The sequence below is a fragment of the Panthera leo genome, chromosome D3, assembly GCF_018350215.1.
Source record: "Panthera leo isolate Ple1 chromosome D3, P.leo_Ple1_pat1.1, whole genome shotgun sequence".
Taxonomy (NCBI): Eukaryota; Metazoa; Chordata; class Mammalia; order Carnivora; family Felidae; genus Panthera; species Panthera leo.
This window is the reverse complement of record NC_056690.1, coordinates 70,188,355-70,212,804: the sequence shown is the minus strand read 5'-3', so window position 1 is coordinate 70,212,804 and position 24,450 is coordinate 70,188,355. Positions and strand designations below refer to the sequence as shown.

Sequence of the window (24,450 nt, the reverse complement as noted above, 5' to 3'; positions counted from 1 at the left end):
ACCAACTGAGCTACCCAGGCTCCCCTGTTCCTTTGCACGTTTAATCAATAGCTCAGCCCAGTGAGAGGCAGACCTAAAGGCACATGAGACAGAGTGAGCTCTGAGATGGCAGTGAGCATGGCCGGTATGCACCCGTGCGGCTAGGCCAGCGGTAGAACAATGAAATACCTGTAAGCTGGTTGGGAGACAGGCACTGCTCCAGGCCCCTGATTTCCTCACTCATCACTTTGGCCTCACTCCCAGATACTCCTAGATCTCGCTATGATCTGGCAATAAAGGGTCAATTCCTGGCAAGCAGGGCACCTCTGGGACCCTTGGGCCTCTGGCCGGCTTCCTTTCCAATTAGTGGTGCCTGGGCCATGCCAGTTGTTAAAGATTTTTAATACCACCCCTGGAGCTAAGTGGGGTTGCTTCCCAGGAAAGGAGGCCTGGGTATGAGGCTCTGGGAGTGGGCAGAGAGGACCCCAGGAGGCCCAGGGACAGAGTGAAGACCAGCAAGTAGGGGTGGGGGGCTCAGTGGGCAGGGGAAGGGAGGCACTGAAAGCCAACCAAATTAGCTTTCCAAGTTGGCCTGAGTGTTCAGGGACACTTGACTCTCTAGTACAACCTCTGTTCTAATCCCCAAGGTCATGTTTTTCCCTTTTAAAAAGGGATATTTCATAGCCTTTTAAATAAATCTTTTCAGCTCCACTGATTTGGAATAACATGCTTAGCAGCTTAAGAACTTCTAGCTGGGCCTTCAGCAAGTTGTCCTCCGACAAGCCCATTTTCTCATGAAACGCTGGCCTCCCAGTATGGCCGGGCCTCTCCGGGGCCGGCACTGTGGACCCTAGGCCTATTGTGGGGTCCCGGGCAAGCCCTTCCTCACTTCCTACCCGCAGGACCCACGCCTCACTCCCTACAGCTGCAATGGGGACATCATCCAAAATCTAAGCCCAGAGAACAAGTGGACACTCTCCTGATCAGCAGCAAAGACCCTATTTTAGGCTCAGAAATGAGCATTCCTCCTCTGAGTTTCAGTTTCAAGGGAATCATGCTTTAGGGGGGCTTTCTGTGTGTTCTGCCCAGGCAGACGGGAAGGTTATATTGGCCTAGATAGACAAGAAGCCATCAAAGGAAGGCAGTGGCCAGGAGGTGGGGTTGATCAGCATGATTAAACCAGCATAAACACAGCCGACAGAAGCTTGGTGCAAAGCCTTTGCAAGCTGGCCGTGTGTGTTTGACATCACGCACCCTTCTGCCTCCTTTGGGACCTTGAACCACAAGCCTAAACAAACTACTGAGCCTTCAATCTGCTGAGCCTTCAATCACTCAGTCTCACTGAACTGTGAAACCAATATCTGTTGTTGAATAACATCGAGGGAAGTAGCTTACACCAGAATGAAAAGGGCATGTTTTCTAAAATCATTGCCCATATCACCTAACTATTGTGAAAATCACACCTAAATAGAACCGACACTCCTTTTGGTGTTGATCCGTGGTTCGTGTAGCTTTCTACCAAATGTGAGGGACGCTGGGCAGGTGGGCAGTTTCCAGGGTACTGTGATGGAGGCCGTAAAAGTCATCCTGCCTAAAACAATCTTCAAAATTCCCTGTCACAGTGCCTGATATCCTCACCATTAACAACCCCATTTACTTAAAGTATCTGCTTCAAATACAACCCCATCATCTAGGAGTTCTTAGCCTTCTTCCTAAGGGCTAAAGTTTGAGAATATGGCTGCAGGAACCAGCAAACTCATCAGGACCATCAGCTTTCTGTCCACAGCCAAGCCATTCCGTGTCTTCAGATCAGTGGTTCTTGAGAGTTAAACCGGCACCAGAATCACCCGAAGCCTTGTTCAAATGCAGCTTTCTGGGCCCCACCCCGAGTTTCTGATTCGGTAGCTCTGAGATGGAACCAGAGACTTTGTATCATTGATAAGCCCCTAGGTGAGGTCGATGCTCCGGTCCGGCACCTGCTTTGAGAATCCGTTGCTGTGCTATCAGTTTGTAAGGCATCTCTATGAGATATGTAGGCAAAGTGTGAACACGTTCTGATAGGGAATGGGGTATTAGGACAGAGGGCTCTGACACAGAAAGGGGTCGGGGCCCAAAGGCAGGCCAGCCTAACAGAAAACTCAAGACTTTCCCAAGTGATCTGCCAAAACACAGGAGCCACTGGCTCTCAAAATTCTGACGAGCCTCTTACTCTTGCTTTCTTTCCTGGGTACTTTCTGCCTACTGCCCCCCGAAAGTCAAGTCTGCTGGCTGTACCCCGGCAACCCCAGCAAGGGGTGGCTCCTTTCCCTAGCCACGGGTGGCCCCTCCAGGACAAACCTGTGTTCACACAGCTCATCTGGCTGTCCGCATGCTGCAGGCTCCCGGGGGCTCCAGACACTTCTTGGAATTTACACAGGATTCAGTGAAGTCTTAAACAACATTTGTTTTCCTCTTTGGAGATCATCTACTTCCTAATAGGATAAATTCAAAGTTAAACATGCTCTGACCCTTCAGCAGCCTCTTCTCGATACGAACAACAAGGAACTACTCAGCAGGCTGGCTGAGGAGGTGGGCAGAAAGGGATTCACAACAGGAGCAGAGGCTGGGAAGCCACCTTTCAGGTAGGGTCTCATGACTCCCCCTTTGGTCAGGTCAGGAGATGGTTCCATATTTCCGTGCAGGGGAAACCAAGACCCGAATGTCTGTGTGGTGTTATCATGGCATCTGCTGGGCATATAGTTCTGTTAGTGATTTAGCTCTTCGTACATATGAAAGCACTCTGATATCTTCCACTTTCATTTGACTCTAAGAAGAATCCTATGAAACAAGCAGAATGGGAATGACCCTATTTGACAGAGAAGACAACAGAGAAGAGGCACAGAAAAGCCAGCGGGCGTGGAGTTGAAGTGTGTGCATTGGCCACTCATTGTGAGGTCTTGAGGGGGTCTCCTCCCCTTCCGAGGCCTCGGCTTTGTCAACTGTGAAATGAAGGGGACGGACGAGGTGACGGCAAGGTCTTCGTACAGATCTCATACTCAGGAATGAGCTGCACAGTGAAAGATTTGCCTGACGTCACACACATCAGTGAGGTGAGTAACAGTGACACAGGAGACACGTGCTCCCTGTGCCATTGAGAAAGCCATTAGAGCACCCCCACTGTCACCTGCTGTCATCTCCGTGACAGTGTGGACTAACTGGGAACTCCAGCTGTCCTCTGGACCCGGCAAAGACTGAGACCCCCTAAGGGAGGAGGGGTAGGGGAGACCCAGCATGCTCCCTGACTGTGCCTTAAGCCCCAATGCTGCCAGCTGATCACTGGAGAGGAGAAGGCCATCTGGGTTGGTACCTCCTTTACCAGACAAACTCAGCGGACACTTACCCCGTGGCAGGGCCTGCGCTAGATGAGGGGGTGTGGAAGTGAAGGAGACTCACTGTCCACCCAGGAAGAAGTCACAGTGAGGAGAGTGAGACCACGTGCTGCGTACTGCTGGGTGGGTCATGCTTAGCCAAGGGGCCCGAGTCCAGCTGCCAGTCAGATCACAAAGCCTGCCCCTGGCCCCGGGCTGAATCAGCCTGCAAAAAGGATGCCCTTGTATAACCCACACAAAGGCACTGGCTGTGGCCCAAATGAGCACAATCTTCTTCAAGGTGAGTGCAGAATGCATACTACTTCAGGAGGGGTCCAGAGACACACGTCTGACCCCAACCAATCCTCTGGCTGGAAGAAGTACGTGTTCTCTTTCTGAGAGTCAAACACTCTAACCACATGGAATCAATGAACCCAACTAGCTTCCTATCTGGAACGTGCTGGTAAATGCCTATTCTCCCATCTGTTTGAGACAGTCAACAAGATCAACAGGGCCATGTCTCAGGAGCAGCCACCGGACTCCCTGGGGAAAACAAGATGAACACAACGCGCCCTCAAGAACCGAGGGGCTCTCAGCCAAGGGGAGCACAGAAGAGGCAAACACAATGACCCACAAGACAGAGCAGAGAATGCTAGATGCTAGAAGGTCCAGGTAATGGGATGGGGGAGAACTGACATGGGAGTTCACAAGAAGGAAAGATGAATTCCCACCGAGGACCAGCAAGCCTTCATGAAGGAGATGGTGTGTGGAGAGGCCATGCATTGAGATGCGAGAAGGCCCACGTTCTAGAGCCCCTCCGGTCAGTCAGCCAAATAATCTCAAGACAGCCGTTGCTCTCCATTTTAAAATGGACCCTTTGCCCTAAGTGCCTCACAGCACTTTGGGGATTCAATGAGAACTGATTTAAGTGCATATTAGGTAAATAAAAGCACCAAATATAAAGCTTTTGTCATCACCCGAAGAAGAATAAGGAGGAGACTAAAAGCCGGCAGTGTATGAGGGAGAAGGGGTGTGGGGGACACCGGCCAAACGCAGGGCTCACAACTGGCTCCAATGATTTTTTTTTAACCACCCACAGCTAATTTTATTCAAGAGACTCTAAGGAGAATAAGTCAGAACATCTAAATTTCTTCGGCATCAGGAAAATGAAAAGTCCTAGCCAGAGCGGTGTCTGCCCATCCCTGGGGGACAGGAGCACAGTCACTTAGAGCTGGTGGCTGGTGAACGTGGGCCTGGGCCCGGTGTGCTCAGCAAACACTCAATGCACAAATGGATGGGCTCCTTACTGTTTTCCAAGGGACTTTACATCCATGCTGTATTTTGATCTGTAACCACAAGCCAGTGGGGCAGAAGGCATATATTATCATCCCATCAACAACGGGGGAACCAGGGCTCCCAGAGGAAAAGGGACTGTCCGTGTCCCTAGACAGCAGGTGTCAGAGGGGAGCCTGGACCCCTGCCTCCCTGCTTCCTCACACCCCGCACCTAACAAGTGTTACTACAGTAGATCTTCACCCCCACAAATCACCTTCCCTGACGTTAGCAAAGGTCTTCTGAGTGCTGTTCAGAGCATGTTCCCTGGAATACATCACGTAATCAGACCCTTTCATCTAGGAAGGTCCTAGCTTTGCTCCCAAAGGTACTGGTTTATTCCAATTCTGAAAGTGATTTTGCGCATCCCAGAAACAAGTGTCATGGATTCTATGGGCCTCTTACCAAATAAGAATTGATTTAGGTTAAAACCTTCAGTTTGATTGTTTGGAGTCATTGCTTCTTAGAAGCAAGTGAAGGTTACAAACAGCAAAGGGCATGAGGAAGGGCTTTGTTTCATTTTGTTTTTAACCGTGGATATTCTTGCCTACAAAGTCAGCTATCAGTTTTGACAGATGGCCTGGCCACCGGAAGAGGGACAGGGGGCAAGTTCGTGGTTAAGGTGACGGTGAGGAACTAGAGCCAGCTGGGCTGATTCGGGGTCTGAAATCTGGGCTGGAGCCCAAGTTCCAGAGGGTGAGGGTGGGACAGGGAACCCTGCCCTTCCCCCTCCCCTGGACACCCTCTCACCGCACCTGCAGGACAGGTCAGTGCCTTTCTGGGAGTCTGTGACCTTCTGGCTGCCAGCAAATAAGGTGGCAAGGGAAAGCAGAGGAATGAGGCCTCAGGGAGAAAGCTGAAGCACGTTCCAGGTCAGAGCTACCCTCCCCTTTCGTGACCCACCTCAGCCCCTTGGCTGATAACAGTTTATGGCACACCTACATCCTAGAGAGTGTTTTCATTCTAATAAAAATTCATGGTTCAAGGCTTCTGGCAGAAGGCTGGTAATCACACCCACCCCACAGCTCTGTTGAGGGATGTCTTGTGACATGTATTCAGCAGTTCCCCTAAAGGCAGGAACCAGGGGTAGGGGGAATACAACTTCAAAGGACTCCCAGCTCCTGAAGGAAGCAGTGGATTAGTTAAGAAGAGCGGCCCGGGGCCTTGAGAATGAGTGTCGATATCTCCATCAGTGTGGCTGGGTCAGCTATGTCTCTGTGGCTGGTGGAGACGTGGGGTCTCAGGACCGTCTAGACACCTGTAGCTTCAGTATGGCCCCGAGGGGCCAGGGCATCATGGGACCTAGGAGAGCTGAGCCATTAGCTAGACAGTGTATACTGAAGATTCGTTTATCGGGTAAACTGTTCGTGCCCTCTGTCCACGGAGAGAGAGAATGGGACACAGAGCGCAAAGAGGAAGCAAGCTGAACTGGAGCATGAGGCTGCTATGGTGAGGGGCCTCAGTGGGAGTCCTGAGCAGACAGGAGGGAGAGGTGTATTAGGTGGATGGCAGGGATAAGAGGATGCTAGAAGCAAATTCACCAACCACACAGTTTTGAAGCCATAGAGTTTAGAGCTGGAAGAAATCTGAGAGATCATCTAGTCCAACCCTATCTTGTGCAGCTAGGAATTCTTGGTCACGGCCATGGGGCAGAGCCAAGACTGAGAACCAGGCCACCAGCCCCAGCCCCTGCTTGGCCAGCAACTGCTGCTCAGGCCAGTGATCTTTCTGGCACCCTCCAGCCCCTCCCAGGTACGGACTCTAGTCCCCTGATTCCAGCGGAGCTAGGAATACCCTTCTGAACAGCTGTGAGCACTCTGGAGGATTCTGTGGACCACCCATTTCTGCCATTCCAGCCAGACATACCTTGTGTGAATAATGCTGGTCAACGATCCTCGCCAACCCGAAATCCCCGATCTTGAGCACGAGGTCCTCCGTGCTAATGAAGATGTTGGCGGGCTTCAGGTCCCTGTGCAGCACGTTGGCGGAGTGGATGTACTTGAGCCCTCGGAGCAGCTGGTACATGAACAGCTTCGCGTGTTCCTCTGTCAGCGTGCCCTGCTCCAACAGGCGTGCCAGGTCGGTCTCCATGTACTCCTGGACAATGTAGGCCACGCTGAACTTGAACAGCTCGCCCTGCAGGTCAGTGCCCTTGGGCCCCAGCACCTCGTACACCTTCACGATGTTGTCATGGTCCAGGCGCCGGATGATCTTGATCTCCCGGAGCGCATGCTTCATGCTGCGGGAGTCACTCAGGGTGATCTTCTTCACAGCCACCTTCCGGCAGGCCCTGCTGTCCACAGCTGACAGCACCAGCCCATTGACACCAAAACCCAGGGGTTGGAAGTCAACGAAGCGCCCACCAAGATCATACCCGTAGACACTGGCGATGCAGTCGCCCTTCTCGGCCATTGTTGGCTCAGTGGTCAGGGTCTGCCCGTGTGGTGAAGGGGCGGTCAAAATCGGCCAAGTCCCGGGTAGCGGCTTCCCCAGCACACCTCATTCTGTCAAGTCCCAAAGCCGAGGGATGCCTCTCCTCGCGCTGATGTCGCTGCCACCGGCTCCCTGGAGACAAGAGTGGCATATGTCCATGCTTGCTGAGCTATGGAAGGAGAAGGCTCAGAGGGTTTTCTTAACTTGCACTGGGAGGGCTGTCTGCCAACTCGTCTGTACCCTGAACTCTCCTCGAAGCTTAGAATGGCTCATGCTTTTTTAAAACGTAGCATCTTGGAAAGAAAAACCAGTCTCATCATCTATGTGGATGTAAAGTTTTCTACCATAATGGACCTCGAGGTAAAAAATGCAGAAACGCTCCCCTTTAAATCTTTTGTCGAAAGAGGTTCCTTCTGGCTGAAACGTAGAGCTGTTAGTGAGCTGTGTTCCTTTACGATGGTCCAAAGCTCCGTTTTGTCACAGCCTCCGGCAGCTTGGTAACTATTGTGTCCTGAGCAGTATGAAGGGATCCCGGCAATGGATTCTGGAGGCTTCTAGGGGTTCCTTTTACGTCCGCCAGCTCCCTTTTCTACCAGCTCCTCCTAGGTTTCATAGCCCAAATCAGGCTGGTGAGCACTGGTGAAGAAAGCCGGAGGAACCCAACCACCTTTCTTGAGCTCTACACCAAGTTACACCTCAAGTCCCAAATCCGAGGGGCACTCAGCTGCCACGCCAGGATCCTCCAGAGGCTTCCGAGGGGGCAGCATCCTCTGTCACCCCCTCATCCACGCCACCGTGAACAAGACTCTGTTCGGCTGGACTCAGAGAGGCTGCAGGAATGCGGCATCTTTCAGACCATGTCTCCTTTCCTGTCAAAGAAATAGCGTTGGGTAAATTTCCACACTCCAGCTTCCAACACCTTCCCACTTGTGTGTCCTTTGTTAACCAGCCCAAGTGTTATTTGATCTGTCCAGCCAGCTGAAACACTGCTTGCTCAGGGGATTCCAGGCTTTGCACTGCCCGGCCAGCCCAGCCCTCCTGCTGTGGGCAGCGCTCCCCTGGAAGAGAGAGAAGATGGATTGATTTGATAGGATCATCAAATGGTGCACCTTTTGTGTAAATGCCTGCTCCCCAAAGGTTAACACACACCAATTGTGGGTGGGAATGATCCACTCTGACTTTGGAGAAATTAATTTGCTATGCTCTCCAAACACATACATCAGCACTTGCTGGGAGTGTTGATCATAAAAAGTAACTAACTGGAGACAAAAAATAAAGGATCGATAATTTTTTTTTTTTTTTTTTTTGTACTTGGACCCCTTTTCTTCCTTCTTTTGCAAATGTCTTTGAATATTTTGAGGGAATTTGCCACGTGCTGATGTTTAGTTACATGTGTATCTCTTGCTTTCCACAGAGGTGGCAAAAGCACACATACCAAGTAACAAGGAAATTTTATTGCCACCCTAAAAAAGGGATTCTCTGCCCAGCAAGGCAGGGCACAGACTTCTTAGCATGACACCAGGACTGGCATGGTGAACTGTATTCTCTTTGATGGTGGGGACCTAGCTCTTCAAAGCAATGGCTCAAATCCTATCATGACTGCCCCCTGGTGGCTGCTGACTCAAATTACAGGCATAGAGCCTACATGGGGAGAAAAAAACTGCAAGACAATGTAAATTCAGACCTCTGGAGTAAAGGCAATGTTATGGCTTCTGAGGGACTGGCAGCTTTTATAAGTTTATTAAGTCCATGGACAGTCAGAGAACAGACACTGTACCCTGCACAAAGGAGTGAATCTAGTTCTTACCATACTATAGGGCCCCCTGTAGAGATGCTTTCATATCTGAACTTTGCACAACTCTGCAAATGCTAAACGAAACAAAACAACAGTAAACTCAATGTCTGAAATTAAGGGGGACAATAAGGGGACACAGATGACCTGAAATAGTAAACCATCAGATCCCCTCTAAAGACTTCTAATGAAAGAGATTTGCCAAGGGCCTGGAACACAGTGATTGCTCAAGAGAGGTCAGCTATTGATGACTTTGTTAAAAATTTCCTTGCATTTGAATAAGAGGCACCTAGTATTCTACCGTTTTGACAAAATCTTCAGCAATCCTACTCTGGATGTTTTTATTGGTCCCAGCAGCAAAATAACCACAGTCTTACAGAATTTCAGACTGGGAAGTGATCATAGCAAACAAGTCCAGTGGTCCTTAACTGGGGATGGTACTGCCCTCCTTGGTTCATCTGACCAGGAGTCATTACTGGCCTTTAATGCTCAGGGCCAGAACCCTAACCACCTTGCCAAGCAGCTCCATCAGTGAATAACTGACACCCACCCCCAGGTGCCAGCACCTCCACTGAGAGATAATGATTCTGGCCCAAGTCCTCACTTTGCAGATGAGGGCACCGAGGCTCAGAGAACACCAGCTCAATGTTTCTGGCGTAGACAGGGGCAAAACACATTTGATGAACTGAGAAATGAATACCATTCACTCTGAGCATCCCTCGCCGATTAGAGACAGTGCTGGGACCAGCCTCTGTGGCCCATGCTAGCGAAGTCCGCCGGGATACCTAATTCAGGGGAACAAAAGAACCACCCTAGCGCTCCAGTCCATCCTCCTCTGGCTCTTGCTGCCCATCACGTAACAAACTAAACCGGAGCTTCTTTCACTGTCTACCCACATGCCTGTCCAGTTCCCAAGGGCACAGCAAGCAGGCAATTATATATTTTGCTTTATGAGAAGAGACGCTTAAGCCTTCTTCCCTTTCCAGCTCCCACTGGGTTGTAAACAGACAGGACCGAGCACCTAAGCAAGGAGGAGATGACATCACCAGCAAGCGAGAGCAGGATTTGTTCCAGATCAGCTGCAATGCAGATAATCTGTGAACAATTAAGAGGTGCTTTACTTATTTTTAACACTCTTTCCTCTTCCCCTCACGTGAGGGAGGGGCTGTCTCCCCCTGAACATATGCACGTGTGCATGCGTGCATGTCTGCGTGGGTGCGAGTGAGTGGTCTCCCTGACACGCGGCTGGCTCCAGTGGGCAGGTACCGTGTCACCTTGGGAAGACTTGCTTCCAGCCACTCTGCCTTTCTCATGGGCTTCTAAGTACACTCTTTCAATTCCTTCCACCTTCCCAGTTCCTGAAATGTTCTCCTGCTTCCTCCCCACTCACTGAAGTCTTGCCCACCACTCAACCCAGATGGCATCTCACTTCCACTCCAGAGTTCCCATTCCGGAAGTGTCCCGGGTGACATTCTCCTTGCCTAAACTCCTGCAGTGTTCTTGTGTATGCCCTCTTTGACACTGACCACATACTAAGCTGGGCTGTTATTTAACGTCTTATATGTGTCCATCTCCCAACTAGACTTCAAGCTTCTCCAGTCCAGGGCACAAGGCAGTACTCAGAAACTATCTGACTTGGGGGCACCTGGGTGGCCCAGTCAGTTGAGCGTCCAACTCGGCCCACGTCATGATCTCGTGGTTCACGGGATCAAGCCCTCCGTCGGGCTCTGTGCTGACAGTGTGGAGCCTGCTCGAGATTCTCTCTCTTCCTCTCTCTCTGCCCCTCCCCTGCTCACTCTCTCTTTCAAAATAAAAAAATACACTTAAAAGCAAGTTTAAAAAACAAAAAGGAAACTAAATGGCTTGGACGTACATTCGTCCAATGCTAAGGAACATTCATTATGTCTACACAGTCGTCCTGCCCACATTTCCTAGATGATCAGCCTCCCCTCCCTAACTCTGCTGGTGCAATACAACTTGTTCAAGAGGGCTTTTCTCACACACCCCAACCACTCAGACACATCAGATTTCTTAACTTCAACCTTCTCGGTGTCACCTGCTGCTCAGAGGCTGCCTCTGAGAATTCCAGGCAGCCGTTTCTCTGTTCCCGTGTGAGTTGACTGTTACTCATCCCTTCTCAGCCCTCTTCGCTTTCTAAGTCTCTTTCTATAATTCCTCTAAAATTTCCACTGTAAACCTTTTGCTTTTCTCCACAGGTGGACTGATTACAAAACACCTATTACCTAAGATGTCTTGGCTTTAGCGGTTCATTGTTTGCATGACACGCCAGGGGGCATGAGCGCATCGGCCCTGGAGAGGGGCAGACCCAGCATCTGGACGTGCCCACCGTTGCAGAGACAACAGTATGGCAACTCCTCAGGGCGAAGCACAGCCATCCTCCATTTGAACTTGGCGGCTCAGAGCTACTCTGAATCAGGTGCGATTTCAAACCAGGCAGTTGGCATTCACCTTGAAGGAAGGAAAGGTCATGGGTTCAGTTGTGCTCAAATGACAGTGAGCAAGAAGAATGTATGCAACTCCTGCAAGGGTAGCCTGGCTCCCATGATTCACGGTGAATGTTATAATAAAACGCAGGAGTAGAAACACCTACCCCTAGGCTCCTAGCAATGGACCTTCATTTCTCCACTGATTTCCCACGGACTCTCTTGCAATACTTTAGTTGGGGCCAATTAATGATCCTCTCACGCATCTAGCCTTTTAACACGTGGAGACAAACCAGAAATGAGATGGTGTGTGCCAACTGTCCCTTGCTGGGTTTCCTGGGGAGCTCGTTTACAAAGCAGCTTTGGAAATTCTAAATTTAGACTCAACTCTGCCTGCTCAGATCCTCCCAAACCGCATGCTGCTGTTGACTTTCAGCAGGAACTGTGGCCCCCAAGGAGGTGCTGATATTTCACGGACAGTGCGTTCTTCTCTCTCTTGAGCACCCAAAAACCTACAGGAAAGCCTTCTCAGGCAGGGCTGATGTTTACAGTTGAACAGGCTGCACACTGCACAATTCTAGGCGGCATCATTCACATTATAGTCAAGTCTGTCTGACTCTAAGGTTCGTGACCTTAATCACTATAGTCCATGTGAATAAAATCCTCTAGACCAGAGATCAGCAAATTTTTTCTATAAAGGGCCAGGGAATAAATGTCTAAGGCTTTGCAGAACATGCCGTCTCTGTTGCAACTACTCAACCCTGCCTTGTAGTACGAAAGCAGCCATAGATAATACCCAAACAAAGGGCATGGCTGCATTTCAAAAACATTTTATTTACAAAAACAGGTGGGAGACTCAATTTGGTTAGGGGGCCACAGTCTGTCAACCCCTGCTCTTGACTGTGTAGAAACATCCTCTAGGTTGTTCCTAAGGAGACACCAAAGTGTGCCATAGCCCCGACCTTTCCGGCTCCTCCTGCATGGTCTCCTCCGTCCTTGGACTCAGTCCTCCTGTTGCCCCTCATGGTGGCACTACCCCAACCCTGCCCTCCCAGGGAGTTATTCTGGGCTTCGGCCCCCACCCTGGGCATAGTTAAGGTCATTTGCAGGTTTCATGGCCTCAGGGCCCACAAGCTACCTTCTATTTCTGACTCTGGTACTTTTCAGGCTACTGTTGACATGCCTCACCTCTGCACCCCCACTTGCACCTTCAGAGGCTTTCTGGAGAGGTGGCGAAGGCGACCTGATGGAGACAGGGTAGCTACATTGACTGAGGGTCACCATGGGGTCACCATGGGCCAGGAGCCGTGCCTGAGGATTTCAGTTGGGTCTCACCACAACCCTGTGAGGTTTGTGTCACGCTCCCATGAAGCCCCCGAAGGAAGTAACTTGCCCAAAATTACACCACTAGCAGGCGATGACTCAAAGGCCACGCTTCTCAGCACCGCAGCCCCTGATCTGAGCCCAAGGGAGTGATTCTCACCACGAACCACCTAGGCCCAGGGTGACTGCCTGGGCCTACAGAAGGGCAAATCTGGGGATATGCACACCTTCCGGTACTTTTCAAATTAAATCAAGAGGCAGCCACCTTTTCAGCCTGTGTTCAGCCCCAACGTGGAGGCCACGGCTCATAGCCTGCTTTATGGAAACAGAAAGTGAGAAATAGAACATTAAGATGAGTTTAAGAGTTGAGAAAAAACAAAAACAAAAACACGACAAGTTTAAACAACCATAACCCTGCCTTCCAACTAGTCCTTGACCTCTTGGCTAATGTAAGCCTCAGACAAGCCAGAGCCCGGGCTGCAGAGACTGGCCATCCTTGACTTGAACCGAGCTGAGCGTCCTCCCAGCTTCCTGATTCACCAGGTCCTGGGGCTGACACTGGCCGCCTACCCAGGAACCATTCCCACGTCCTCTGAATGGACAGAAAGCAGGTCTGGGTCAGTCATTAAGCAGCTGAGCCCAACCGAGGGATGACGCAGGATCGTTCTAAACCAGGGTTTCTTGGCCTCAGCATGACTGACACCGCGAGCCAGGTCCTTCTTAGCAGTGGGGTGACCCACGCGCTACAGGATGTTCGGCAGCACCCCGCCTTCTACCCACTAGATGTCAGAGCACCCCCGAGTCGTGACAACCAAAATGTCTTTAAACATTCAAACTGTCACCGGAGGGGCAGGCACACAACCACTCCTGGCTGAGAGCCACGGTCTAAAGCCACCGTTTCCAGCAGTAACAGTACCGGCGTTTGAGCAGAAGACTTATTTGTTTTGTGGAGCTGTATGATCCACTGGTGTCAAAAGTTTAGCGACCTTGGTCTCCACCCACTAAATCCCGACAGCATTTCTGGCTCCTGTGACAGCCTCGCACATTTCCAACACCCCACAGGGCAATGGAGTATCCTATACCCATCGCTGTTGAGTCAAAATCATGGTAACCCAGGTCCCTTTGGCAGCAGTTGGCTTAGGGGTGGTCATATGATCCAGTTCCGCATAGTAAGTATTAAAGGAAAGTCTGCCGCGGGGGGTAGGTGCTGAGGACAAGTTTTCCTTCCCGAGAAGAAGAAACACCACTCCCATCTCTGGATGCAGTTGTGGGAGAGAGTGATGTTGGTGCTATAGCAGCCATTTTGAGACCACGTGGAAACAAGCCTGGGGACAAAGGCCAGCACAGGAGAGCTGGCACACGAGCCGGGAGCGTTGCTGACGTGGCCAAGTAGCTGAGCCAAACCTGCAAATGCTTCCAGCTTTTCTGCCAAGTGAGGTTGTTAAGTTCTACTGTTGTTTAAGATATTTTTATTGCCTTTTTTTTTTTTCTTTAACTCGAAGTTGAAATTATCATATAGTAACTTGCCAGGCACATGGTTGGTCGGGTGGGAGACAGATGCAGAACCCAGCTCCTGACCTCATGGAGCGTATAGTCCCATTGAGAAAGAGGAACCACCGCAATAACAATTACAGAAACAATGAAGAACACTCAGGGACTAACTTCGTGATTCCCACAGCAAGTGCAGGATCGGGATGAGGCCGACTGAGGACTGATCAGCCAGTGAAGCCTCTTGGAGGATGTGGAAGGCAGCTTCTAAGACGGCTACCAATGATCTCCACCTGAATGGCTTCAAGCCCTGTGTAATCCTCTCCTCTTAGGAGCATGCTGGACTTAGGAGCATATGGACTCGCTTTTAAGAAACAGTATGGCAGAAGTAATGAGAGGTTGATTCTGAGATAGAGTTATAAAAAGACTGTGGCTTCCATCTGGGGTGATCACTCTCAGGGAAGCCAGTGGCCATGTCCTAAGGCAGCCGTTGGCGGGGGGTGGGGTGGGGACATCCACAAGAGCTCTTGCAAGGGGACCTTCTGAGGCCCGCTGGCCACCACGGGAGCAAGCTTGGAAGCAGACCTTCCCTGAGGGGAGCCATGAGAAGCCTAGAGCCCTGACCACAGCCTGATGACACCTCGTGAGAGATCTTATGTCACAAGCACCCGGCTAAGCTGGGCCCAATTTCCTGACCACAGAAACTGTGTGAGGATAAATGTTTAAGCAGCTAAATTTTAGCGTGTTTGTTATATAGCAAAAGATCACTGATCTAGAGGAGAAACTTGGAGATCTGCAGTTCCTGACATTTCCAAGTTGGAGAAGAGGCAAAGTGGGCTGTGGAGACTTTGAGAATTCTTGGGCCAGGGGTCCTGGGTCTTAGCTGGCTTGGATCTCATCATATTCCAGAGCCAGACAGAGCCTCGGGGGGCGGGGGCGGAATCTTCACATCTCTTTTTTCATTGATATAGCCCCAGGGTCTCGTCTTGTGTCTGGCATACGGTAGGGACTCAAGAAATAAATGCCAGTTGACATAGGAATGACTACATGTTTGCAGTAAGTGTTGGTGACATTTTGAATCCCTCCAGGGTGAATGGGGGGGAAAGGTGGGGGTTCAAGCACAGATGCCACACAGGCCCTGGAAGAGCATAGTGACCAGAAGGTGTTTGTTTCCTCAGCTAGGAAGGGAGGGCTGGTCCTGAGGCAGTTAGCACCATGTTATCGCTAACTCTGATCTTAGGGACTGAGACGGTCTTGCCCTGGGCAGCAGCAGTGATGCTCCCAGGAATCAGGAGCAAGAACTCTTTTGCACTTGCGGGTTTTGACATGAAGTACCACTCCCTCCACCCAGGAGGTGAGCCAGCTGGAGGAGTTCGTGGCAAGTGACCGGGGAGGCCTTTCCTCTTTGTGGAAACCCAGGTGCGTGGGCAGGCAGGTGCTGCAAATGTTGCGGCCCGTGATACCAACTCAGGCTGCATTTCCTGTGCCCGAGCCTCTCCCATGCCCGGCACCACCACCCACCGAGGTCCCGGGGTGCCCCTTCACACACAGCCCAGCCAAGCCAAAAGCATTGCTGTAAATATGTCTCGAGCAGGGGAACCAGGCCCCAGTGAGCACCCTCCCCCGGGATATGCAAATGTCTTAATGTTCCTGCAAGGCGGTGATGCCACCACCCTGGCTCCTTTCCCTTATACGGTTTCCTGGAGATCATGCCGGTAAGAAACAAGAGAGGAACCTCTTTTGTCTTCATCCCTCTGAGAGGGAGCAAGAGGACAGCTCACCGAAGGCTAGGAGAAAGACATCAGCAGAGGGATCATCAGACCTTGGGGTTGTTACTTCCTCCCCCAAACGCAAAGTCCAGGAGCCTTCAGTTCAGTCTTCACTCTGCCTTTTCTCTTGAAAATTACATAACCAGCCAGGGAGAACAAAGACTTTCCGGGCCTCCCAACGATACTGACAGAGCACGGAGAGAAATTCTGGCAGCCTCGCCCCGAGTGCCAAGCCCACGTCGACGCAAAGCTAGGGAGGGGAGCAGTGTGGGTCCCTGCGTGTGACCTGTGGGGGCTGGTCGCCACTGGCTGCACAGGCTGGACCCGTCCAGGCTTGAGGCTGTGAGTCTGACTCCAGGATGGATCACGAGTGTGTGTGGGCCACTGTTTAATCCTGATTTTAGACGACTCCTACACTTGAACTTTGTAGATTCAAGGGGAAATTTCTTATCTGTTCCTTTTTTTTTTTTTTTTAAGGAAAGAAACCTGGGATAGCTGAAGACGTCTTTCACAGTCGAAATCAGGACACTTCTAACATCCGTGGCGAAATACGGTGAGGCCCCATTTGGGGCTTGCTTTGTTTGGACTGTTCTGAAGGGCAGAGATCCCAGCCAGGGGCTCAGCTTCTCAAAAGTAGAGTCTGCATCTTTAATTTCTTCTGCATTTGACTTAGCACCCACTGCACGGGGCCCGCAGGCCACTGTGCCTTCCCTGAATCTGGAGATCGCTCTCTGTGAGGCAAGATTTAATAAGCTGTTGTGGGAAAGCACAAAGTTGCTGGAGCTCATTGTTCAGACCCCACGTGTCCTACCATCCATGGGACTGTTCACTCCCTATCTGCAGGGTCAGCCTATGGCAGGGATGTTGAAAGATCCCTGGTCTGTAGCTAAAGGACACAGCATTAAGTTATGTTGCTTTTAGACCAGAAATGGAAAATATGGAAATATATCTCATATATTACTATCAACGCATTTTGCACCTATGGCAGATGTTGGTAATCAGTGACCACCTCCTCTGTCCTGATGAGCCAGGAAAACCAGCATCCCCGAGAGCCTCTGCTAATGGCCTGGAGCTGACCTTCAGAGCAGAGCCTATATGCATCCACAGCATGGCTCTCTCTGACCTCACACTGCCATTGCTTGACCTTGGTCCCTGTCCTCTTCCCCTGGCTAATTCTTACTCATCTTTTGGGTCTAAGCTTAAATGCCCCTTCAGCCAGGAAGCCTTCCCTGATGTTCTTTTCCTTCCCCAGACTAGCTTACCTGTCAGGCTGTGTCCCCTTGTGCCCTCTTCATGTCACTTTTCTCCCTTTTTGTTTCTGCTTTAATTGCTTGTCTTCCGTGTTTGACTGGAAGCTTGGTGAGGGCAGGGTCTCCATCCTCTACATCACTACAGTCCCAGTGCCTAACTCCTAACCTGCTCAATGACTTCTCCAGAGAAGTCTCATACTCTAGACCAGCGTTTACAAATTCAGATTCGTAATACTCACTTCCTTCCTCCCCATGAGAGACGCTAAACAGACATGAGAATTTCACAAGTCTTGTCCAATTCGAATCCTGCATTCAGTCCCTTTACATTTTGATTTCGCTTCCCAAGAGGGAAGGGTTTTTGACTTCGCTTCCCAAGCCCCACTTCTGACCCAGTCACGTGGCCCGATAGCCAACGAATGTGTGCACTCAGCTACCTCCTACTATTCCCAGGGAGGCTAATCATTTACAGGGCTTGTGCTCAGAGGTACAAAGAAATCATTTGCAGAGCAGAAAAGAGTTCCCTCTCCTAGCGATTGCTTCTCCCTGTTCATAAGGGACAGAAGTGGTGTTTTGACAACTCAGGTGACAACAGTAATCCCTGGACCACATGGGGCTGTCACAGCTGAGAAGGAAAGTCATGGGCTGGGGGCCAGGAAACTTGAATTCTAGTCCCATGGCTGCCTGGGAGCAAACCAGGAGGAGTTTCAAATCTGTGAGGTGGGAATAACCATACTGCCCCACTTCCTCATGGGGATAAGAACAAACGAGGCTGGTGATACAAACACACTTTCGGAAGCAGAAAGCACAAATTAGACGTAAGTCACGACCATAACCCACGTACACTAAAATAAGCAACTTCCATAGTGACCTTAGCTGGGTTCAGGGGGGTCAGAGACGTTGCCTTTTCTCATCCCTTGGGCTTGTACCTCCATTCTTCCAACAGTGAGTGGCCTCCATGCGGGAAGAGATATTAACCCACTAGCTTTTGCATGTGCATTTTAAGTCTTTTTAAAGTTTTTATTGATATTGAGAGAGAGACAGAGGGAGAGAGAGAACGAGAGAGGGAAAGAGAGAGAGAGAGGGAGAGAGAGAATCCCAAGCAGGCTCCATGCTGTCAGTGCAGAGCCCAACACGGGGCTCGATCTTATAAACCATGAGATCATGACCCGAACCGAGATCAAGAGCCGGACACTTAACCAACTGAGCCACGCAGGTGCCCCACGTATGTTTTAAGTCTTGTTTGTTGATGTTGTTGCTATTGTTGTTTTGCGAGGGGCAGGCAGGGGGGAACTTTAGAACTAAATTATCCCTATCTTCTCTTATGAACCAGCATACACTGCAACATCCAGCCCAGAACGAAGTGTCTAGCAATGAATCTACGATGAATCGCATAAATGGACTGAATATATGCGTCCCCCAAGCCCCCCTGCCAATCCGTATGTTGAAATCCTCATTCCCAATGTAATGGTATTAGGAGGGGGGGCCTTGAGGAGGTGATTGCATCATGAGCATGGCGCCCTCATGAATTGTATTAGTGCCCTTATAAAAAGAGACCTCAGAGAGCCCTCTTGTCCCTTCTGCCATGTGAGGACACGATGAGAAGTCGGTGGTCTGCAACTCTAAAGAGAGTCCTTATCAGACACCATGCTGGCACCCTGATCTTGGACTACTAGCCTCTAGAACCATGAGAAATCAATTTCTGTTCTTTATAAGCCACCCAGTCTATGGTACAGCCACCTGAACTAAGACACTCACTAAGTGGCTCACCAAGTCCATTATGGCAACGCCGTTCACTCTATTCTAACTTACTGAACTCTGTTGCCATGTGCCCACCGCCCTCTCTTCTGCTCTCCTTGTGAATACCTCCTTCACTGAAAGGTGATCAGACCCTCAGAGTCAGAACCACATGCCACAGAGATCCCATTGTAGGAAGAGGACCTACCGGAGAGCAAACATGTGCTATTGGGTGCTTGCTCTAGGAGGGACGCCAGGGAGTGTCACTAGTCACTGAGGAAGTGAGTCCCCCGCAAGCCTGTGGAGGATTCCACACACACAAAAGCTTCTCGTGTCTTGATGGTCGGGGCCCCGTGGGAGGCCATCAAACCCCATTGGACATGGAAAGGGGAGATACGTAGTGATCAGCCTTCAAATTACGAGCTCCGTGGAGAAGAAGGCAGATGGCTCCACTGTCTGGAAGAGCAGGAAGGGTGGAAAAGAAAGCAACAGAGGAAAAGAGGAGGAGGAAGCACAGAGGTGGGCAGGGGACCGAGGAAACCGCACCCCCCCCCCCCCCCCCCCGGCATTCTTAAATAAAAAAGGCAAAGAACAGGAGCCCTGATGGTGACACTGGGTTTCCCACCAACTGATGGTGACAGCTGTTAGCTAGTCTGGACTTCATGTGAGAAAGGTGACCATCCTTGACTTAGAGTGTAGATCAGTGCCAGGTTGGTCCATACTAATTGCAGTGGGAACCAATGCTCCCACCCCTGCTGGATGAGGAAACTGAGGCCAAGAAAAGGGAAATGACTCTTCCAAGGTCAGTCCGAGAGGCAGGAACCAGGCATTGTAGAGTGCCCAGGCTGCAGGTTTGGGGAGCAGGCCCTTCCAGGCATTTCTTGGGCCTCAGGATGACCTTGTGGAGGATTTCTGGACCTCCTTCCCTCAAATGAGGAAGGGGATCCTGACCCAGCTGGCAAAGAGCTATGCGTGACGAGGAATGGCGAGCTGTGAAGTAGCAGCTTTTCCTCCTCAACTTGAGTAATTATTGTGTATCAGGGGGAAATGTCACATATGGACCACGTGGCAGCAGCTGTCAGCTCTCCAAACTGGAGTCCCCTCCCTTCGCTGAGAGCGGAGCAGGGAGCCAGGCTGCCCCAGAGGGCGGAAGAAGGAGAGGATGCTGAATTGATCCCTGTCCCCACCGAGGAGGCGCAGGGCTGGCTGGGGCCTAGCATAGTGCCTGGCCTCTGTGGCAGTGAGCCGGTGTTTGATGCAGAAGGAAAGTTCCAATTCACTTTAGTCTGAGGACGCCTGGGCCCCCATAAGGCCGGGAGCCAGAGACGCCTCTGCCCATGCAGGTATAACCAACCAAGACAGCGAGTAATCACGGGCATGTGGACACTCATACGCTCACATACGCCAGTGGGAAACCGAGCACTCAGAACCCTGATGTTTCAAGGCACGGTGTGGGCCTTCGTTGGGGGAGCAGGGTTGAGGAGGAGGAACTGGGGAGAGAGACAGAGAAGGAGGTCAGGGAGGAGGAACGAAGAGAGAGCAAGGGGAGGAAAGGGAAGAGAGAGGGAGCCCATCTCCACTCCCAGACACGACTGCCTGCCTGCCTTCTTCGTGGCTGCGGTTAGTGCGTGGCACACACAGACACCCTCACTGCCTGGGAGCCTTGGACACATCGATAAAGTCCTCAGTGCAGAATAGGTAGCAACCTTGACAACAGCAGCAGCATGACCAACACAACACAGCGCATTGGCTGGACAAACGTAATCCTGGTCAGCAGCCAAGAGTTCCACAGTGCTCCCAGGTACAGGCCGTCCTGGGGCGGGAACTGGATTTTATCTGCACGGTGTAGTCAGCTGGAAACCCGGATCAGGGCTGGCATCGCAGCTGACGCAGCACGAGTGCGTGGTCAGCGATGGGCTGGACGGTGACGCAGCAAGGCATTCCTTTGCTTCTCCCTTCCCCTGCCACACGCCAGACAAATGAGGTTTAGGATTCACTGGGTTTTAAAAAGAAATAGCACAAAACAGGCTCTGTCTTCTTGCTGTCGTGTGCCGGGAACGAGAGGGCAGTCAATGGGTCTGGGCAGGGGGGCTGCCTGGAGAGGGTCTCAGCCCCCACCTGGCTTATAAGTAGACCCAGCCTCCAAGCCACCTTCTAGGAGGAAGGCCGCTCGATACATATTGCCTTCATCCCAGTGTTGAGGGCCAAGGCAAACTGGGGCTCAATGGAGACGTAAGGCAGTTGACTGGATATTATTCATCGTGGGCAGAGCTGCTCTCTGGAACCTGAGGGAAAAGGTAAAGTCTAGCTCGTAAGGAGAGGCGGCGGGACCCAGGCAATGTAGGCCGGAGAAGCTGTCTCATTCGGTCCCTCTCACCTGGAGCAAACTCAGCAAGGCTACTGCTCACCGAGGGTGGTGGGAGGGACACAACCCCTACCTTCCTTCCAGTGAGAACCTTCTGGATGGGAAGAAGGTTGCTTTTAAAGCAAAGCTTTATTTTACCAATGACAAAATCATCTTCTTTTTTCAAGTAGCCATGTAAACTGGTTTTAGTCCTGGATCTGTTTCCACCGCCTAAATTGCAAATTAGAACCCCCAATGGAGGCAGACTAGGAATCTGCTCTAGAGGCCTGGCCTCAGCAAGCCTGCAGAGAAATACAATTCGGGATCTCATCAGGATTGAGTCAAGTGATCCTGCACGAGTCCTGGTCATCCAGAACCGAAGTGGAGGGTCTCGGGCCAATGCCTAGCCCCCCGCCCCGACACCCTACCCTCTGCATAGTTTTATAAGGCAAGTATACTTCTTTGAAACAAAACTAAAAGCAGAAAAGGCTGACTTTGATAGTGATCTCTTTGACTAGTGGATCAATGTGTTCTGTCTCTCTCTGACACAACTGAGGAAAGGGACACAGTGCCAGCTTCAACGCCGAGCTCACCCAGGCTCGGAGGACCAAAGATCTGCTCTGATTTCTTCTGCTGAGCTATTGGAGACAGTGGTTGGGACTATGGCCTGGAAACCCCCCCTGTGCCTGTGTTCAGGATGCTCTCTCAACCTGGATGTGCTCCTTCTCTTTCCACCCACTTCCAAGGCTTCGTGGGGAGGCCACCTCCCGGGAGAAGTGCAGTGAGGGCCGTGACCGGGTGAAGGTGATGATAAGGGAGGGAAGTAAGACCGTGCCTGAGAAATATTACTATCAGCCCCCCTTTCTTCATCTGCACAGCCTTAGTGTAGGTTCTGGATGTCCCAATGTGTTAACAGCCTGCACCCTGCCGTCTCTAGCTGTGGCCCCCGCCCCCCAGTGGGGGCAGGGCGCGAGGACCTTTCCCTAGGGTTTCCCTGCGGGCGGAGAACACAGTGGCCCCCCTCAAGGAGTACGCTCGGAGCCAACAAATGAGTGAAGATCCCGCAGCTCCCAGATGCTCTCCCCGCCACTTCCTGTACCCCTCCAATCCATCCTCTTTCTGCTTCCAATATTTCTAAAATACATCTGATCATTTCCATCTCCTGATTAAAAAAAATCTTTTTAACAGCTCTCCACTGCGCAGAGATTAAACCCAAGCACCGGGCACAGCTTCCCATCAGACCCGTATCTGCTTTCCCACCCTATGTCCAGCTGCTCTCCAGGAACTGTACCCCACAACTGTGGATTGGGGTGATCATCCCTGAGTCACCGCAGCCCAGGCAGGTGCGGCCCTGTCTGCTGATGACACGATCCTCATTGCGTTCCTGGAACAATCCTACCCAAGCCCAAATGTCACCTGCCACCTTCGAGGTGAACTTTTCCTTCTCTGAGCTCATAAAGCACAATGCATACGCCTCCATGAATCCTGTGCAGCTTCCTTCCTACTGGACTGGAGTCCCATGTGCAAAAGCACCGTGGCTGGGTCCGCCTTATGCACCGCTCCCCCCCACCCCGCACAACCTTCAGTGTCTGACCTGCAGCAGGTGCTAAGCAAACGGGTGATGGCTCAATGAATAGACGGGAGCAGGAAGGGGGCTAGGGGCTCAAGAGTGGAAAAGGCAAGAGGTGCCTGGCAGAAGTGACCCCTACATGCACATGCCCCCGGAGTGTGACCTGCGGGCACAAACATGGTCAGCTGCCCAGGACACGAGCAGAGCGTTCATATGGAATGACACAAACTCTGGAGACAGGCTACCATGAGGCAGCACCCTGGATCTGCGGCAAAGGCGCAGAGGCAGGAGGTCAGGGCAGCTGAGCAGAGGTGTGCAGACAGAGAGGAGATTTAGTGGGAGTGTTGGAGAGCGTCCAGCACAACTGACAGAAAGTGGGACCAGAGAAGGGATTTTCCAGCAGAATCCTGGCACGCGCATGTTCCCTTGGGGCACCACCGAAGGCAGGGCGTCGTTAACAAGGTGGGAACAGCCTAGCTTCAGCAAAAATAAACCCAGAGAGTGATGGCGCGTCATTCCCCCCGGGGTGTTCAGCCCCTTTTCTTCTTTTCCCAGCTTCCAGATCATCACTGACAAACTCAGGATGCGAAACGCGGATTGTTTATGAGACTGGGTGCAGGCTGCCTCCTCAGGCTCACTGGCCTACCGCCCTGCTTTAAGAATGGCCACACCGAAAGATCGCACCGCTGAGACGTCTCCTTAGGAACTATTTTGCCTGATCTCTTCTGGAAGCCTCAGCTGCTGCACACAGCTCTTTCACTGTTTGGTTGCCCCGTGGATAGCAATAAAATCAAGATGAAAACTCATTTGCAAAGCAACTTTCCACTGTCCAAAGCATTTGCATGTAGTAGCGTTTAATATTTAATACTTTCATGTAATATTTATTGAGCCTCGCTACGTACCAGGCAGAGGGGCCCCAGGGGCCCCATGCAACTCACAGTCCAGGGGCGGAGGGGCGGCTGTGACACAAATAATGGCACAAAGAGTGCCTGTGTATGATCATAACTGTGATAAATGTATGACGGGAAAGTACAGGATGCTATGAGCCAGGGTGCCGAGGAGACAATTACTTTGGGGAAAAGTTACTTTGGGGAAGTGATGTTTAAATTGAGACTTGCAGGGTGAGTAGAAGCTACCCAGGAGGCGAAGTGGGGAGATGGAGAGAACTTCGGGTGCTGTCAGAGCCTTGAAGAGCCTTGAGAAGCCTGATGTTGGAAGAGAAGAGATGGGCGGGAGGCTGGGTCTGCTGACCCGCAGGAGGCATGAAGGGAGAGGAGGCTGGGGTGGAAGTTGAGGCTGGATTGGGAAGACCTGTTTCATTCCCTTCTCCAAGAGCTTGAGCAGGAAGTGCCGTCCTCACCTGTGCAACACGGAGGAAGGTGCTCCAGATCGGAAGCATCTCCTGGTCTGAAGCAGCTCTCCCCAGAGAGAGGTCCCCTCTGACACCCCATGCACAGACCTGTGGTTCGTGTTCTACCTCGGCTGTGCTCAGGTGGTCCAAGCTGGGCTGGGCTCGGGCCTCAGTGACATGGCCCGCGCTGCTCCATCCCATGCTCCCAGTGGGACCCTCACTCTGGCCAGCCAGCTCCAGGTGTGCTCCCAGGTGCACAGCAAGTCAAGTCACTCTAACATCAGCCCACGGCCA

General features: G+C 51.5%; 1 protein-coding gene across 2 annotated transcripts in view; it reads right to left on the bottom strand.

The window, feature by feature from the left end:
• The window catches only part of MAPK4 (mitogen-activated protein kinase 4), a 52,304-nt gene extending 45,234 nt beyond the window's left edge, over positions 1–7,070 (bottom strand). For both annotated transcript variants that reach the window (XM_042910366.1, XM_042910367.1), the window contains exon 1: positions 6,525–7,070. In XM_042910366.1, the coding sequence (XP_042766300.1) occupies positions 6,525–7,070 (546 nt within the window). The remainder of the gene's footprint in view (positions 1–6,524) is intronic.
• Between the last annotated feature and the right edge of the window lie 17,380 nt (positions 7,071–24,450).